General features: G+C 55.7%; 2 protein-coding genes across 15 annotated transcripts in view; one reads left to right on the forward strand and one right to left on the reverse strand.

The window, feature by feature from the left end:
• The window catches only part of KCNAB2 (potassium voltage-gated channel subfamily A regulatory beta subunit 2), a 95065-nt gene extending 91207 nt beyond the window's left edge, over window positions 1-3858 (forward strand). For all 9 annotated transcript variants that reach the window (XM_081490319.1, XM_081490317.1, XM_081490322.1 and 6 more), the window contains one exon: window positions 1017-3858. In XM_081490319.1, the coding sequence (XP_081346445.1) occupies window positions 1017-1106 (90 nt within the window). In that variant the 3' untranslated portion in view covers window positions 1107-3858. The remainder of the gene's footprint in view (window positions 1-1016) is intronic.
• Window positions 3859-7589: 3731 nt separating this feature from the next.
• Window positions 7590-17098, reverse strand: part of CHD5 (chromodomain helicase DNA binding protein 5) — a 64674-nt gene continuing 55165 nt past the window's right edge. For 4 of the 6 annotated variants that reach the window (XM_081490305.1, XM_081490303.1, XM_081490304.1 and 1 more), the window contains exons 34-42: window positions 14462-14551; window positions 13716-13853; window positions 13354-13462; window positions 11401-11533; window positions 10776-10971; window positions 9041-9204; window positions 8807-8921; window positions 8653-8706; window positions 7590-7875 (exon numbers count right to left, since the gene is read on the reverse strand). In XM_081490305.1, coding sequence (XP_081346431.1) covers window positions 8699-8706; window positions 8807-8921; window positions 9041-9204; window positions 10776-10971; window positions 11401-11533; window positions 13354-13462; window positions 13716-13853; window positions 14462-14551 — 953 coding nt within the window. In that variant the 3' untranslated portion in view covers window positions 7590-7875; window positions 8653-8698. The remainder of the gene's footprint in view (window positions 7876-8652; window positions 8707-8806; window positions 8922-9040; window positions 9205-10775; window positions 10972-11400; window positions 11534-13353; window positions 13463-13715; window positions 13854-14461; window positions 14552-17098) is intronic. The other 2 variants (XM_081490306.1, XM_081490308.1) reach the window with 1 other exon arrangement.

Here is a 17098-nt window from a genome sequence, read left to right on the forward strand (position 1 = left end):
CAGCGGACAGCTGGAAGAATGTCCCCCTGTTACCAAACTGAGGTTTGACTGCTCGTCATTCAAGAATCCAATACTGTGAGATAAGTGTTGGATAAAAGGAAAGACAGCTTTATTGAGGAAGCCAGCAGTCCTGGGGAGAAGGTGGACTTCTGTCCCCAAACAGACTTCCCCTTGTCAATCAGGTAGCAAGAGATTTCAAAGGGGAGTTTCAGGGGTGCACAGGTTGAGGAGTGGCTACAAGCAGAACAGCACAGTCAGCTCCAGCCATCATCTTGAAATTGATCATGCGATCATCTGATCAGGGTCATCTTTTTTTTTAATTGGAGGATAATTACTTTACAATATTATTAGTTTCTGCCATACATCAACATGAATTGATCAGGGTCATCTTAATTGTTTTAAGCACAAGTAATCTTCAGTTCTGTCCATGGGATTCTCCAGGCAAGAATACTGGAGTGGGTAGTCATTTCCTTCTCCAGGGGATCTTCCTGATCCCGTGAACCACAGTCCATGGGGTTGCAAAGAGTTGGAAATGACTGAGTGACTAACACACACACACACAATCTTCAGTTCTAGGGTCAGTTTGTTCCCATTTCCCTGAGGCTGGTTCTCAGAATTGTGCATGATGGAGCAGTTCATGTCATGGCTACAGTCTGGTAATGATGTTGTTAACTTCTTCCACCTGATGGGAGTTGCAGTATCTACAGAAGAGCTCAAAGTACATGGCTCAGAATACTATCTATAGCCCTTGAGGAGGAACTAAAAGGTCCCTGATTTTGCCTAATGGCTGAACTATTATTATTTTGTCCTGTTTCACGACTTTTCTTTGTTTTTGCATTTTCTCACTTCTCCAATTGAATTTATTCTTTGGTTAAAGTTTTTCTACAGGCAAGAGGCAGGTGTGGAGGACATGAGAGGGGTGGGGTCTGTACCAGGAAGGCCCCATAAGGTCCTGCTCCATTACACATCACCTCGTCTGCAGGTAGATTCTGACTAGCTCCCGTCTTTGCACACAGGTCCTTCCAAAACTGTCGTCTTCCATCATCCACGAGATCGATAGTATTTTGGGCAATAAACCCTACAGCAAAAAGGACTACAGATCCTAAGAAGCCCCCAACCATTTGCCTGGACAGTTTCATCTCCCTCCTAGCCTCTCTGTTTGCTCGCTTAAGCTATTTTGAAGCCAAGTGTGTGGTTTGCATCAAAAACAAAACAATGCACCAACATGTCATCAGGAAAAGATCTCAAAAGTCGCTGCCACACAGCACCTGCTGCTTCACAGGACTAACGTCAGATTCATGCTGGAGGGTCGGCATCAGTTCAAAGGCATTTGAGCCTTCCCACCCAAGCCTGCCGCCTCTGCTCATCTTCCACCAAGAAACGACATTTCTCCCAGCCACGGCCCATCTCAGAGACTCAAGTCCAGGCCAGGCCGAGACCCGTTGGGGCCTAGGAGCAGGCAGAGCTGGCCTCTCCTCTGCTGAGAAACCCACCTAGTATTGGGGAAGGGAAGAGGAAGCCAGGTCTGGCTCTTCCTATGGCCCCTCTGCTGGGCCCTGGTTGGGGTGGGCCTCCCACTGGGGTCTCCCTTATCCCCCCTTTTGCCAAGGGCTCCAGGTACTGTCATTGGGCCTGACATCAGATTCTCCCACACCCCCTTCTCCACACCACCTGCCCCACTGGGTCTCCAAGGGGCCTTCCGAGCTGTCCTTTGACCCCCACCCCCACCCTTGCTGGCAGAGGCAAGGATCCAGGGGGATTTGATTGCTCCAGGAGGGACCCACAAGAAGTCAGGGGTCTGACTTCAAGCTCATCGCCCCACTGGCTTCCTCCTCGTACACAACTGATGAGCCCCAGTGCCCAGACTCTAGCCCAGGTCCCTCTCCGCCCAGTCCCATGTCGCTGCCCCTCTGTCCTTGCCCTGGAAGGCCCCAAGGTTGTGCCTGCTTAGCCAGACTGTGGCTGGTGACCACACATGGAGTGGCCAGCCTCTGCTCTGCCCAGGGTGGTGGCCTTGGGGTCTGCAGAGAGGACATGCTGGGATCCTTCAGTGAGGGAAGGTCCCTGGGGTTTTCTGTGCTTGATGCCCAGGGCCTGGGCAGCAACCCCCCCCACAGTCCAGGAGAAGACCCCTGTAGCCTCTCCCTGGAGCAGCGTCCCCAGCAAGGCCTCAGACCAGGTTGGGTGGGGTGCTCAGAGCTTGTTGCCAAGGCAGCTAGGCAGCAGTTCTACCCCCAGGACACCCTCCCACAGCCTCTGAAGAGGGAGGGATGGCTGGGGTTGATCATTCCTTTCCACACCCCACACCCCAGCCTGGAACAGGTTGGGGACAGGGACAGAGGGCAGGACCTTCAGAAGTGTCAGCCCCTTTACAGCCAGACCTGGGACTGCAGGAATAGAGGAGGTGAGGCGCCCGCAGCCAGGAGGCCCAGCCCCCATGGTCCTGAGCGGCACCTCAGCTTTTGCTGGCTATTCAGGGGCCCCGAGCCAGGCTCTGTGAACGCACTGGCCTTCTGTGTATGGGCCTGTGTGACTCCTACCCTGGGCACCCCCTACATTCTCACACTCACCCCTGGGCAGACATGGACCTCCCTGCCATTATTCCAAAGGCCTACCGTCCAGTCCTGGCAGAGCTGAGGCCTAGGAAACTGACTTTAGGAAAGCCACAAGATGGGGGGAGAACAACTTCCTCCACTCCAGACCTTTGTGCTGACCCTGGAGTCTAGAACCTTCTCCCTCCTTGTAGACTAGGCCCCTGGGGGTCTTCACCAAGTCTCCTACAAGTTTCACCCTAATGAGCGTGAGGAGGGGACAAGCCTGTCCCAACAAGAGTCACCACCATCACATGGGTGGGGGGCCTAGCTCCGAGGACAAGACACTATAGTCCACCACGCAGAGCCCAAGTGTCCCAACAGCTGGCCATGCTCAGGAGCCAGGTCACCTGCCCCTCCCTGGAGAGTCTGGCTGGGCCCCCTCCACACTGCTGCCACCCTGCCCACCCACAAATGGAAGAGGCACCCGGGCTTGCAATTGGGCCCATGGTTGGGCCTGCTGCCCCCACCCCATGAGCTTTACACCTGGGAAGGACAAGCCCAGTGGGAGACGTGGGCTCTCAGGGCCAAGCTCTTCCAAGGCCAAGATGCCCAGCACCAAGTCCCAAGCCTGTTCCAGGCCCTGGGGTGCTGTCTGGAGCCTAGTTCTGCATTGCCCCCCTGCAAGTGGGTGTGGAAGGATGGGGCTCCGCTTCCTGAGGAAGTGTCCCCGACTTAGTGGGGGGTGGCTGGAGTGGGGAAGGGATGAAGTGGGGCTCAAGGGCAGGGAGAGCCTGGAGACGAAGAGCTTGGCCAAGGCAGGCCCTGGAGGGGAAGCCTGGGCTTCGGCATGGGTTTGAGGCCAGCCGTCCTCACCCTACCCTGTTGAGGAGAAGCCCCCCACAGTCCCCAGCCACCTGCCAGCCAGCCTCTCACCCTTGCCTGGAAGCAGAGTTTGCCCCCAGGGGTCCACCTTGGGAGTTCCCCACCAGGAAAGAAGGCCCAGTTTGCATGGGAGCGGGACCAGTCTTCCTTGCTAAGGACACATGCAGCCCCTACCGTTTTTCATCCCAAATCTACAGCAAATTTGAGGTCCCGAGGACAACAGAGGGGTCTGCCCTGTCTCCTGGTCTCTCTGGCCGTGTAAATAATGTGCTGTTTCTCTCCCCCTTTTATTTTAATGACTGTGGCTCCTCAGCTAACTGCATCACCCCTCCACAGGCAGAGACATCGTACGCCTCGCGCTTCCAATGACACTCAGTGGAGACACAGTGCCGTATTTATGGAATGACAAAATAAAACCCGAGCCCATCAGGGTCTGCTCCTCTCCGCTCCTCTCCTTTGCAGGGTATTCGGGGTCAGGGCTGGGTCGAGGGCAGTGGGAGGAGGTATCTTTAAAGGCCAGCAGACAGAATCCTGAGGGGAGGTTGGGAGACATGGGCCCTGGGGGGAGAAGCAAAGATTGGGGACTGAGAACCCAAATCTGTCCCAGGTAGTTGGGGGTGGGAATGCCCTGCCTGCTCCCCTCACCAACACCATCTCTCTTGCCACTGCAGGTTGGTGGCAGGCTGCTAGGCCCCCAGGGACAGAGAGGTCAGGGTCCAGGGAGGCCTGCGGGCCCCTGTGGGGGCTCAGTGTTCCTGAGCAATGCGATTTCAGGGTGCAGGGGAAGGGGCTGGCACCACCCCTGAACACCCCTTTTTGGGTGCCCCCTGTCCCAGCAAGCCCCTCAGCCTCAAGGGGCCATGTCTTCTCAGGTGGGAGGTAGCTTCAGGCGACACCCCCTCCCCCCAACATCCTTCCCGACCCCCTTCCTAGATCAGTGAGAAGCTAGGAGAACACTCTGATTCAATCCTTTCCCAGAGGGTTTATTAAAACACGGAAAACCAAGACATACACACAGAGTACAAAGTGAAGGGGACAGTGTCGGGTACAGTCCTTGTCAAGCCTCCCACACGTCCTCCCGAGGACCGGCTAGGTCACTGCTCACAGGGGCTCAGCCTCCAGCTCCAGCTCCTGGCTGGGACCACCCCACCCGCCCCGGACTCGCCCCAGCACCCCGGCCCCTTCGCCAGCCTGGGCTTGTGCTGGGGAAGGGGCAGGCGCTTCTTAGCAGGGCCAGATGCCGGCCTGGGTGGGGTTCTGCTCCCTCATCCCCCCATGCACTGATGCCTGGGGAGGGGGGCAGTGCAGGTGGGACCTCCCCTCATGCTCAGGCCCAGAGGAGCATCGGAGGCTCGGACTCCCACCTCGGTATCAGGGGTTCAGGACACACACACACCCAATGGGCCCTTTCTGGGTTATCGCACCTAAAAAAATACTTTGTTTAAAAAAAATCTGAAAACTAAGAAAAAAATCCCAAAACACAAGCCAATGACTTTGGGCTGATGCACCACAACCTGTAAACTTCCAGAAATATAAAATTGTTGGGGGGGGGGGTACAGCTTCCTCAATGGAGACAGGTCATCAGCAGAGGACAGCTGCAAGTGCAGAGGGGGGACGTTGGGTTGTGGCCAGGCCAAAACTTCAGCCCCCGCCTCCCACCCAAGCTCCTTCCTGCCACCCTGCTCTGGAGGCCCCCAAGCCCACCCTCTACACGACCCTCTCAGGCCCTCAACATCCCTGGGACCCAATAACTGGGGGCAAAGGCTGCAGGTATCCATGGGGCGAGACTCGGTCAGCCCCCGACCTGGGCCGGGGAGCCCCCAGAGGACCCTTGGAAGGAACCCCCAACCAGCAGGAGGGCAGGTGCCTGCACCAGTCATGAGTACCAGCAGGATGGGCCCAGGGTCATCACTTGCAGAAAACAAAGGAGCTTCTGAAGGCGGCTTGCAGGGAGGGTCTCCATGCACAGGGGGGTCTCTGGATGTGTTTCCATGGTGGGTGTGTGCGAGGAGACACAGTCCAACCCAAACTCCCCTGGTCACTGGGGAGCCCAGGAGGCAACACTCTCCGAGACTGTGACCCAAAGATGGTTCAACAGAAAGCCTACTCAGCACTGGTCTAAATAATAAGGTGGCTGGGGACAAAAATGGGGCTGGCACTTTGGGGCTTCCGCCTGCACAACAACCCCCATTGTGCCAACAGCAAAAACAAAACCAGCCTGAAGATGTCCAAGAGCGTGGACATTCCACTCCCCACACTCCACTACAACTCTGGGAGGGAGATAACTGATAAACCAAGAAAAAACATTCTCTAGATCCTTTTTCCTCTCCAAAACCAGTCAACCAGAAACCCACTCCCCAGCTGTCTGCAGCCCCCCTCCCAGGCCTCCCAGGTGCTGGTCTTGGAGAGCTGAGCCCTTCCTGGACTAGGCAGTGCAGGTGGCTGGGCTGATCACTGGTGCCTGGTTCCAGCTGGTAGTAGAAAAGGGCGAGGCCTAGGGAGGAGACAGAGGGAGGGCGGGAACCAAGGGCTGGTGGGGAAAGGACCATCCGCTCTTGGAGTTGGGCAGTGGGGACACAGACCCCTGACCTCCACCAGGTGTCCTCTGACACTCAGGACCTGCCCACCGTGTTCCCCACAAGCCCAGCCACAGGACTGACCACCTGCCTGGAAGGACACAGTCACGGGGCCCTGGGTAGGAGGCTCGTGGCAGTCACCCGGCCTATGGCCTGAGCCGGAGCCTTTGCAAGTGACCCAACCCTTCCTGGAGGGCAAGGTCAGCTGCTGCCACACGTGTCCTGCCAAACGTACACCCATGTACAACTTTCAGGCTGCCTCCCATTCCTCCACCCAGAATGCCAGGGTCGGTTGGCCTGGAGATAAATGGGGCCTTGGGGTCCAGTCCTCTAGGGGTTCAGGGAGAGCCATTTATAGATGAGGGCTCAGGGAGGGCTGGCCAATGGCCCTGTGTCCCCAAGACACCCCGAAATCCTGGTCCTAGTCCTGCCCAGGGAGCTGAACAGAGCCCCACCATGGTGCCCAAACCCCACCCCACCCCAGGCCCACCTTGTCTCTCACTTGGACAGGGTTCTGCACCCAGGGCTCCACTCCAGGAAGGCCCTTCCCTGGTCAAGGCTCAGAAATCCCTTCCAGGCTGAGGCTGGGCCAGAAGGAACATCAGACACAGATGGACCCAGGCCCTGGCTCATCCCTCCCCTCCTCTGAACTGGAGCCGTCAGAGGGCACCACCAGCTGGGTAGAAGGCGATCGGGATTCCAACAGGCCACTCCTGGCAGGAAACAGGGCAGGAGGCTGGGGACACTCCAGTTGGGAAGACTGGAGAGGCCATTGGGTCCAGTCCCCTGCCTCCAAGCTTTCCCCAAATCTTTGAAGAACACAGTGAGGGCCGTCACGGGCCTGCCCCAGGTGGCAAGTGCCAGGATCGAGGCCTCTCCAGGGACAGGGGAGGGATAAGTCCAGGCTCGAGGCGGGTGGCCTGGTTTCTCTGTGTCGGCGAGCAGAAGACGACATGGGGAGTGAGTGTAAAGGGCCTCCCAGGGCACAAGGCAGGACCAGGGGCTCCGGGGCCACTCTCAGCACTGCTGGGACAGCAGCCACACCCAGTGAGGGAGGGTAAGCCCCTTCCCGCAGCGGCCTGAGCCCAAGGCCCCAGCAGCCCCCAGCCTGACACCTGCCGTCTCTTCTCTCTGGGGAGCACATGCCGTGACCTGCCACACAGGGCAGGGGCCACAGACCCTCCACAGGTGACGACAGAGTCCAGGGGGCCTGTGAGACAGGCTGGGCCAGAGTCAGACACATGCTGACGGAGCCCTCTCCCCCACAAAGAGAACACATTACCTGTGGTCTCCAGCCTTGCAGGACGCAGCCTGGCCTGGCCGGGATGCCAGCCAGGTCTCTACCAGCAGGCTGGGCGGCTCCCCAGTTCTGACCCACCTGGCACTGGGGGGGCCCCATTGGGCCAGGGTCAGAGTACGGGCAGTCACACGGTGCAGACGGGACAGGGGAGAGGGGCACGCAGAGTGCACCCAGGGCGGGCGCCGCGTCCTCCTCAACCGGGCCGAGTCCAGAGTGGCGGCTGGGCTCCCGGGAGCTTCCCTTGGGTCCAGAGCCCATCCACAGAGAGAAGCCTAAGTGCTGCAGGTCAGACTCCTCCACACGTCACTCAACTTTTATCGAGACAAATTTGTTCAAGTTTTCAATAGGAAAGTGCAAAAAGATGTACAAAGAAATGAAATCTCTTCTAGGAAGTCATCCTGGCAGAACCGGCCAAGGTGGTGTGGGGAACGCTGGGATTAAGAGCAGGTGGCACTTCTGGCTGGGTCTTGTCCCCAGCGATGGCATGACTCAGTTTCCCCTTCTGTCCTCCGGTGGCCTGGCTCTAGAAAGGCGGCAGCTTTTCTCTCCTGTGGGGGCCAGGCAGGGGGCCTGGCAGGCGTGGCTGCAAGAGGTGGGTCATGGGTCACAGAGATGGGTGCTCACGTCCCCATTGGGGGTTCACCCAACACTCTGGAGCCACCACTGCCACCTGTCACAGCCAACTGCGACCAGAGGGGCTCCTAGCCCAGACCTCCCACACCTGGAGTATAGGAAGTGGGGACCCCAGGGAGGGCCCATCTGGCAATCACCTCTACCCCAGGGCCTCTACCCTGAAGCAGTGGTTCTACCAGGACAGACAGCTTAGCAGGGGCTGCCGGCCAGCTGGAGGAGGCCAGAGTGGACTGGTGGCTTCTCACCAATAAAACCATCTCCCAGCCAGTGACACTGACCCACACACACCCTGAGCCACCCTCCTGGTCCTGGGCACAAGGTGGGGTGGCCGGGGCGGGGGGGAGGTGATGTCCCAGGGCGCCCACCACCCAGCAGGAAAGTGCAGGCAGAAAAGGGTTCCAGGCTGGGGGCAATGGTCCCTGACTCACTACCACGGACATGCACACACCCTGCACATGTGCACACAGACACACCCGTGTACACAAGGGAGCATCCCCACGTGTACCTGCCCTTGTCCCGCCTCCCAGCCTCCCAGGGGAGTGTCTGGAAGCCTGGGAAGGCACACTGGCCCCAAGATGGTCCCCAGCGGGGAAGGGGAAGGCCCCCTGAGCCCCAAGAGGCAGCGGAGGCCCCCAGACTCAGGGCTGTGGATAAACGCAGGGAGCGGGGACTGATTGGTGCAGCCATGGAGGGGCGAGGGACCGCGGAGCCCCTGGAGAGGCCTCACCTCCGCTGGAAAGGAGCGCTGCACCAGAGCGAGGTCTCGGGGCCGGCTAGATATCTGTGCAGAGAGAGGGAAGCTCGGCTCGCTGGGGCGGCGGACGCGGGCGGGGCCCGCGGGCGCCCCTGCACATGCCGCCAGGGAGCAGACGGGCACCTACCGGTCACATAGGGCCCCAGGGGCATCTGGTTGTAGTTGACAATCCCTCCCGGTCCAGGGCCCCGGAAGTTGGGCCCAAAGTTGTTGTTGTACATCTGGGAGGAGCCGAAAGCGCCCTGGAGGCAAGGACTCAGATTTAAAGGTCCAAGTCCCGCACCGGCCCGAGCCCCGCCCCAGGGCGCCCAGGACATGCGTGCGTGGGGGGATGGGGCCCAGGGCGCGCGCCGAGCCTGACCTGCTGGATGGTGGGGTCGCCGGCTCGGTTGGTCAGGCGGCTCAGGATGCTGCGCTCCGACATCTGGAGGCGGGCGGCCACCGGGGGGATGCGGGACAGCATGGAGGGGAGGCGAGTCACGTCCGCCTTCATGTCGCTCAGCAGCTCCTCCAGCTGGTTCAGGACTGGGGAGGGAGGCAGGGAGGGGGAGGAGCTGGGACGCGGACGCCCAGGCCGGTGCTTAGTAACAGGGCTGTGTTACCGTGTGACTTGCACGCCACGCAGTGGACGCCAGGAGGCGCCCCCCTCTCAGCCCTCCCAGCCAACACAGCAGAGACCTGCCCGCTGGACAAGAGTCCGGTTTTCCAAACAGTTTCTCCAGGGGCCCCGAGGGCTGCAGAGATGAGAGCCGGAAGCTCTGACCCAACACTGGGCTTCCCTCCGGGCCCTCGGCCAGCCTCCTGGCGCCCAGGGAGGTCTGTAGCCCTGGCCACGCCCAGGAGCAGAGCTGCCTCGAGAAACTTCTCCCAAACAGCCAGGACCACAGAGTCCAGGGCCCTCGGAGTGAGCTTGGCTCACCCTCCCCCTAACCAGCCTGGGCACTTTCTAGGGATTAGGACCACGAGGGTCAAAGGTCTGAATCCCGGGAGACCTTGGGCAATTACTTCACCTCCCTAAGCATCAACGTCCCCAACTTTAAAATGAGATAAGAAACCTCACCATTTAAAAATATTACAAAGAGTAAAGGGACAATGTGTTTAAAGATATTGCCATAAATTGGGAGACTGGGATTGACATATATTGGTACTATATATAAAATAAGGATTTCCCTGGTGGTCCAGTGGTTAAGAATCCACCTTGCAAGGCAAGGGATGTGGGTTCAATCCTTGATCGGGTAACTAAGATCCCACATGCCACAGAGCAACTAAGCTTTCCCACCACAACTCTGAGCCCACACACCACAACTCGAGTCCATAACAAAGATCCCGCATGCCAAAACTAAGACCTGACATGGCCAAATAAATATTAAAAAATAAAATAAAATAGATAACCAATAAGGATCTACTGTACAGCAGAGGGAACTCAGCACAGGGACCTATATAGGAAAAGAATCTAAAAAAGAGTTGTTTAGTCGCTCAGTTGTGTCCAACTCTGTGTGATCTCATGCTCAGGCTCCCCTGTCCCTGACTATCTCCCAGAGTTTGCTCAGACTCGTGTTCATTGAGTTGGTGATGCCATCCAACCATCTCATCCTCTGTCGCCCCCTTCTCCTCCTGCCCTCAATCTTTCCCAGCATCAGGGTTTTTTCCAATTAGTCGGATCTATATGTATAACTGATTCACTTTGCTATACAGCAGAAAGTAACACAACATTGTAAATCAATTATATGTCAATGAAAACTAAAAAATTTTAAAGGGTCCTTATCTCTTTCACTAAAAGAAATTAAAAAATAGAAATAAAGGATATTGTCAGGGCTCAATAAACAATCCTGTACAACTTAATATTCTGCTATATCACTTACCCCCCTACCCAGGGCCTGCACAGCACTGACCTTCAGAAAAAGCCCCAAAAAGCAAGGGTCTCACTTTCCCCACAGGTAAGAGCAGAGGCTGGATGACAGTCTGTCCCATCTGGCCTGGAGGCTGTGCCCTCTGAGCTGATGTCCTATCCCCAACCCCACGCCCCCACCTCCTTCCAAAGAGCCACTGGGCGGGAGCGAGGTGTAGGCCCACCTCCAGGGGATGGGCTTGCTCACCCTTGTGCAGGACAGCATTGGCAGGCTTGTTCCCGGCGAGGGATTCCTTGGACAGGTGCTGGTGGCTCTCGGCAAGGCACTCCACCTCAGCCAGGCGGGCGTTGAGGGCCATGGCAGGATGGTTGGGGTCCTGGGTCATGTTGAGGTATGCGGCCCTCCGGAGCTGTTCCTCAATGACCAGCGCCTGCTCCAGCAGCTGGTGGGGGTGGGGGGAGAGGGGGTCAGGGTAAGGGGAGGGACTGAGTGTTGGCCTGGCTGCGCCCCCACCAGCACCCACTCCCACCGGCCAGGGCTCTGGAAGAAAAAAAGGAAGGAAGACAGCCCCTCCCCACCCAGTTGTTGTCCACCCTCTTGGCCACACCTCAGAGCCCTCCCCAGCTGGATCCTCTGCACCCATTACCCAGAGCAGGGACACTCGCCCAGCGGAGTCTGGCTCCAGAGCAAGGAGCCAGCACCTGTTGGTTGATTGACTCAACAATTCCCTTTCATGGATGATCTGGCCCACACCCGGATATACGGGCGGGATATAAGAAATGGTTGCTCATTTCTTTGCCCCAGGCCCTCCCATAACCCGCCATCTTGAGGCCCCCTCACCCTCAACCTCTGGCCTTTGCCAAGGACTGACCTTGAACCTGCGGGCCAGGAACTTGTTCTTCATCTCCAGGTAGTTGCCCTTGTGGATCTCAGACTTAAAGGGCTCATTGAGGATCATGTATCTCGGGTCGTTCTGGATGTCCTGCCAGCGGGCGTAGCCGTGTCTAGGTGGGGGCCGTTAAGGGCAAACCTAGCCATGGGGTGGAGGGAGGGGGTGGTGGGGGACCAGCCCAGGATTTGGCATCTTGGCTCTGTGCTCTCCAGACAGGCATTAACCTTGGCTGCAAGATGAATGTGTGGGTGACAGTGACTTGAAAATCAGTGGACACCAATAGGGGCCCCCATGGGCCCAGGCAGGGCATTGAGCCTTCACCGGATGAACTTCTTCATCCCCCAAATCCAGAGGGTAGAGACAGCCGAGTCCTAACCCCAGCACCTGGGCTGTGACCCCATCTGGAAATAGGGCATTTGCAGATTAATCAAATCAATTAATCAAATTAAGAAAGGGTCATTCTAGGGTGGAGTGGGCACCAATCCAGTGACTGAGGTCCTCATAAGAGGAAGAAATTTGGACACAGACAAAGAGACACCCAGGCAAGAAGGCCCTGTGACAACAGAGGCAGAGATGAATGATGCAGCTGTGAGCCAAGGAGCACCATGGAGCCAGGGACAGGCAAGGAAGGGGCCTCCCCTGGAGCCAGAGGGAACAAAGAAACACCACAAAGTTTTCTTGCCAAGGGCTCACAGTTAGTGAGGGGCCGAGTCGGGATCTGAACCCAGGCAAGCTGGCTCCAAGCATCTTTTTTTTATTTTTTTAACTCTTTGTGTGTTATTTATTTATTTAGCTGTACTGGGTCTTGGTTGCAGCATGTGGGATCTGGTTCCCTGACCAGGGATTGAACCCCCATCCCCTGAACTGGGAGCACAGAATCTTAAGTCACTGAACCACCAGGGAAGTTCCAGCTCCAAGCAACTTAACCTCCATGACTGGGATCAGTAAACTGTGATCTACAAGCCAAATCCAGCCCACAGCCTGGTTTTGTAAATAAAGTTTTACTGGAACATGGCCATGCTTGTTGGTTTATGTATTGTGGTTACTTTTGCTACCCTGGCAGAGTGGAGGAGTCCTCCATAAAGTTCGAAATATCCACTCCCCGGCCCCTCCCAGGAAAGGTCTGCTGACTCCAGATCTACAACTTTCCACCTCTCATTATAATGAATAGTCTCACTTGAGACTGTCATCAAGGCCAGCTTTGCTGGGGGGCTCTCCCCAGGTAGTTGTGTGTCCCTCTCCTTGTCTCTGGAAGGTCTACACTCAAATATCACCTTCTCTGACCTTCTCATATTAAACACAACCCCCACCCCCAAAGCTCCCTTTGCCTCATCCCCCCAGTTTTCATGTTCAAAGAGCCCCACACTTTGCTAATTCATATTTTTCACCATTTACCCCTAGTTGGATATGACCTCTGGCTAGACAGAGATTTGGGGCTGTTTCATTCATGGCTGCATACTCCATGCTTGGCACATGGTAGGTCATCAGTAAAGATGGAATTGAAGAATGAACAAATGAATGAAAGCCCTCCTAAATGGTGAAGCACCCTTCAGGTGTCATCACTGAGGGGAGGAGGGGTCTGGATCAGGGAGGAATTAGGAGCATTCGTTGTAGAGTCAGATGGAAGGGCTGTGTGTCCCTGAGCAAGTCACTTGGCCTCTCTGAGCACCCACTGCCTCCTCCATATAATGGGGATCATAGTAGCAACCCTTTGGGAAGGCTGCTGTGAGGATGGAGTGAGTACTGAGTATAAAGTGACAAGCTACCTTTATGATCACAGTCACTGTCATCATCACCACCACCAGAAAAGGGTCCTTAGTACCTGGTCAGGAGCACCAGCCCAGACTCCTCCCCCCACCAGCCCCACACCCCACCCTGAGGCCCACAGAGGGACAGACCAGAGCCCTGCCCCGCTGGCGTGGCCAAGGATACGTGACGATGCCGGCCAGCAGCCAGTAGTCGTGGCGCCGGTGCCAGATGTCGTAGATTTTCCCCGAGGACACAGCGGCACGCTCCTCATTCTGCCACAGCGTGTGCAGCTCTGGGAAGCCAGTCGAGGGAAGCAGGATGAGGTGCCCCGTCCCGCATAGGGGTGGGCCTGGGTAAGCCTCTCCATCAACATCCCCACCTCCCCACCCTGAGCACTTCAATGTTCCAGTGCTACTAGGAAAGGTTATACCATGGACTTTGTCAACCACTCACACGTTAGTATAAAACAACCATCCGCCCAGACTCCTGGGACCCAGGGTCAGGAAGCCTGTAGCTCTCTCTGCCCATGGCCCCACCCCCGATACCTGTGAAGCCCCCGTCTGCAATGTTGAACATAAACTTGAACTTCCCGATCTTGTCCTCCTTCTTCCCCTCTTCATCTTCCTCTTTGTCACCATTTTGCTGGGTCTCAACAGGCTCCTTCTCCTCGGCTTTGGTGTCATCTGGGGGAGGACAGACCCACGCTCACTCGTCCACCCCAAAGACAGTGCCCGGGGGAGGGCTCGCTCCACCAAGCACTGGGGACCCAGAGGCAAGCGGGAAACACACCTCCCCACCCGCAAGAGACTCACTGCCCCCAAGGGTTTTAATCAGCAGGCCCCTCTCTCTGTCCTGAGCAGGGAGGGCTGCTGTGGGCCTGGGTGCCCCTCCACCACCAAGTCAGGACCACCTGGGAAAATGGGGTGGGGCAGGGGGGACTGTGAAAATGTAGCTTATGTTGAAGGACAGCAATGCTGCCTCGGGGCTCTGATCTGGGGGCAACTGTTCCAGAACATTCCAACACTTGAAGGACACAGGCTGCCAGCTGAACCCCAAAGCTCCAGGCCAAACTCTATGACCAGCTCTCCTTCCTCCTAGTGGTGGCTGGGGCCACAGGAGAGGTCAGGAGATAGGAGGTAGAGGGTCTGTCCCCTGAGGGCTGGCAAGTCCAGGCTCCCACCCAGCAGCTCTAATCTGGGCCTGGGGCCGAGGGAAGGCTCAGGAGGCTCCTCGTGGCTCCTTCAAGAGACCACGGGGGACGTGGGACAGAGCACAGTCCAGAGCCCCAGACCTGGCCTGAAGTCGCTGCCGTCGCCTCTGCTGTGAATCAAGCTCAGTTCCAGCTTGTCCAGAACCTTCTCCTTCTCAGGAAGCACTTCTTCTGCAAGATAAAGGGTGTTCAGAGAGTGGGGAGGGGTCCAGAGGGCAGAGGGGACTCCGGGCTGGTGGCTTCCCAAAAGTATTGTAGCCACTCACGGAATCCACTCCAGCATCTTACTCAGGAGTCCAACCAGTAGCATCTGGGAGGATCCACTGGGGAGGCAGGTGGGGACGGGGCCTCACTCCACCCACCCCTCTCAGCAGCAGCCTCTCCCAAACTTCTCTCAAAGCACAGTCCCCAGATCCTCTCTACCGTAGTGACAACCAGAGGACTCAAAGTTCTGGCAACACGTCAGGCCTTCATCAACACAAAGCATCTCTTACAGACACCCAGAAATGTCAGGCGAAACCTATCACATTAAAAAAAAACACATAGGTGTGCTCACAAAACTAAAGGAAATTATCAGGTGCCATAAATGAAGACGGAACTTCCCTGGTGGCTCAGAAGGTAAAGAATCCACCTGCGATGCAGGAGACCCGGGTTCAATTCCTGGGTTGGAAAGATCCCCTGGAGGAGGAAATGGCAACCCACTCCAGTATTCTTGCCTAGAGAATTCCATGGACAGAGGAGCCTGGAGGGCTACAATCCATAGGGTCACAGAGAGTCAGACACGACTGAGCGACTAACACTTTCACTTTCTATAAATGAAGGGAAACTAAAAGCTCAAGAAGCATGCACTGGGGTCCTGGGCTGGGGGTGAGTGGACACCAGAAAGAGGCCTGTGGGACTCCAGCTGTGTCTCAATACTGAACAGGAAGGACGAGGCCCCAAAGATGCAGAGAACTGGAATTAAATCAAGAAACTAACACTCTTCAACCACCATGCCTCTGCAAAGAAGGAAAAGTGCCATCCACCAGCTCATGGCCAAGTTGTGGAAGCCTGGCTCCCATGTGGAGTCCAGGGTCAGAAAGTCTCCAGTGAGGACCCAAACCCAACACACAGGTGTGCAGGCTGTGGAATCTGAATTGTGCCATAAGACTGGCCCCAGACCAGCCAGGCCACTAGTCAGACCATGAGGCCCCAGAGTTCTGGAAACAGAAAGGGGGACATTGCTGCTACCCAAGTGACATGGGTTCTCAAGGATAAAACAATCCCTGGTGAAGATGCACCAAATGAAACTCAGAAAACAATACCCAGACTTCCCTGGTGGTGCAATGGATAAGAATCCACCTGGTAATGCAGGAGACACAGGTTCGATCCCTGGTCTGGGAAGAATCCACACGCTGCAGAACAACTAAAGCCCATGGGCCACAACTACTGAGCCCATGTTCTACAGCCCACAAGCCACAACTACTAGAGCCTTTGAGCCCTAGAGCCTGTACTCTGCAGCAAGGGAAGCCACTGCAATGGGAAACCCACACACCACAATGAAGAGTAGCCCCTACTTGCTACAACTAGAGAAAGCCCGTGAGCAGCAACAAAGACCCAGTACACCAAAAAATAAATAAATAAGAATTGTTTTAAAAGAAGAAAGAAGACAATACCCAATAGCCAGACAGAGAAGGAAGAGAATCCATAGGAAAAGACAAGTCAAAAAAAAAAAGAAGTAGAAAAGGCTAGATTAAAAATTCTAGAAATGAAATACACAATTGCTAACATGTTAGACATTTTACTGCAGATGTTTAAGGTGTCCTCCCAGACTTCCTGGCCCTGGAGTATAAGCCTTGTACATAATCCTTGGGACTGTGAATGTGATGGATTCTACTCTCCTGAGCAAGTCATGTGACAAGGCACAGGTGACCTTAAAAGACAAATTATCCAGGTGGGCATGACCTCATCACGCCAGCCCCTTAAAAGCAGGGTTTTCTCTGAATGGTCACAGAAAAAGACATCAGAGATCTGAAGCATCAAGGGGATTGGTGTACCACTGTTGGCTTGAAGACAGAATGAGCCCCATGGCAAGAAATGCAGGCAGCTTCTAGATGCCGAGAATGGCCTCCAGCTGAGAGCCAGCGAGGGAAGAGGGCTTCAGTTCTCCAACCCCAAGGAGCTGAAGTTAGCCAACAAGAATGGCCACGGAAGCAGATTTTCCCCCAAGCCTCCAGATGAGAACTCAGTGCAGTCAATGCCTTGACTTCGATCTTGCAAGTTCCTTGGCAGAGAAACCAGTCACACCACCATAGACTTCTGACCCATGCAACCATGAGCTAACACATGGGTGTCATTTCATGCTGCTAAATTTGTAATAATTCATTGTGCAACCATAGAAAATAGTACAAATAGGTTAAAAACAGCTGTATAAAGAAAGTAAGAACTGAAGCTAGATCTGAGGGTGATTCAAAAAGCCTTGCAGAGAAACAAATCTTGTACCTGCTTTCTTTTCTTTGTTGAATTTGGAGCCTTTGGTTAAACAAGATCTACTTGTGTCTATTGCTGATCACCTGGGTCCCCCAGGAGAATACAAATTCTGTGCGAAGGCTTTGGCTTTGGTTCACTGTGTCTCCAATGCCTGGGACAGCTCCCAACACACAGTGGGTGTTCAAAACATATTTGTTGGATAATGAATGAATAAATGAGTAAAAGGAATTCCGGAAGAAAATAAACATA

Source organism: Giraffa tippelskirchi, chromosome 5 (genome assembly GCF_054371585.1).
Source record: "Giraffa tippelskirchi isolate mGirTip1 chromosome 5, T2T-mGirTip1v1.2.pri, whole genome shotgun sequence".
Classification (NCBI taxonomy): domain Eukaryota; kingdom Metazoa; phylum Chordata; class Mammalia; order Artiodactyla; family Giraffidae; genus Giraffa; species Giraffa tippelskirchi.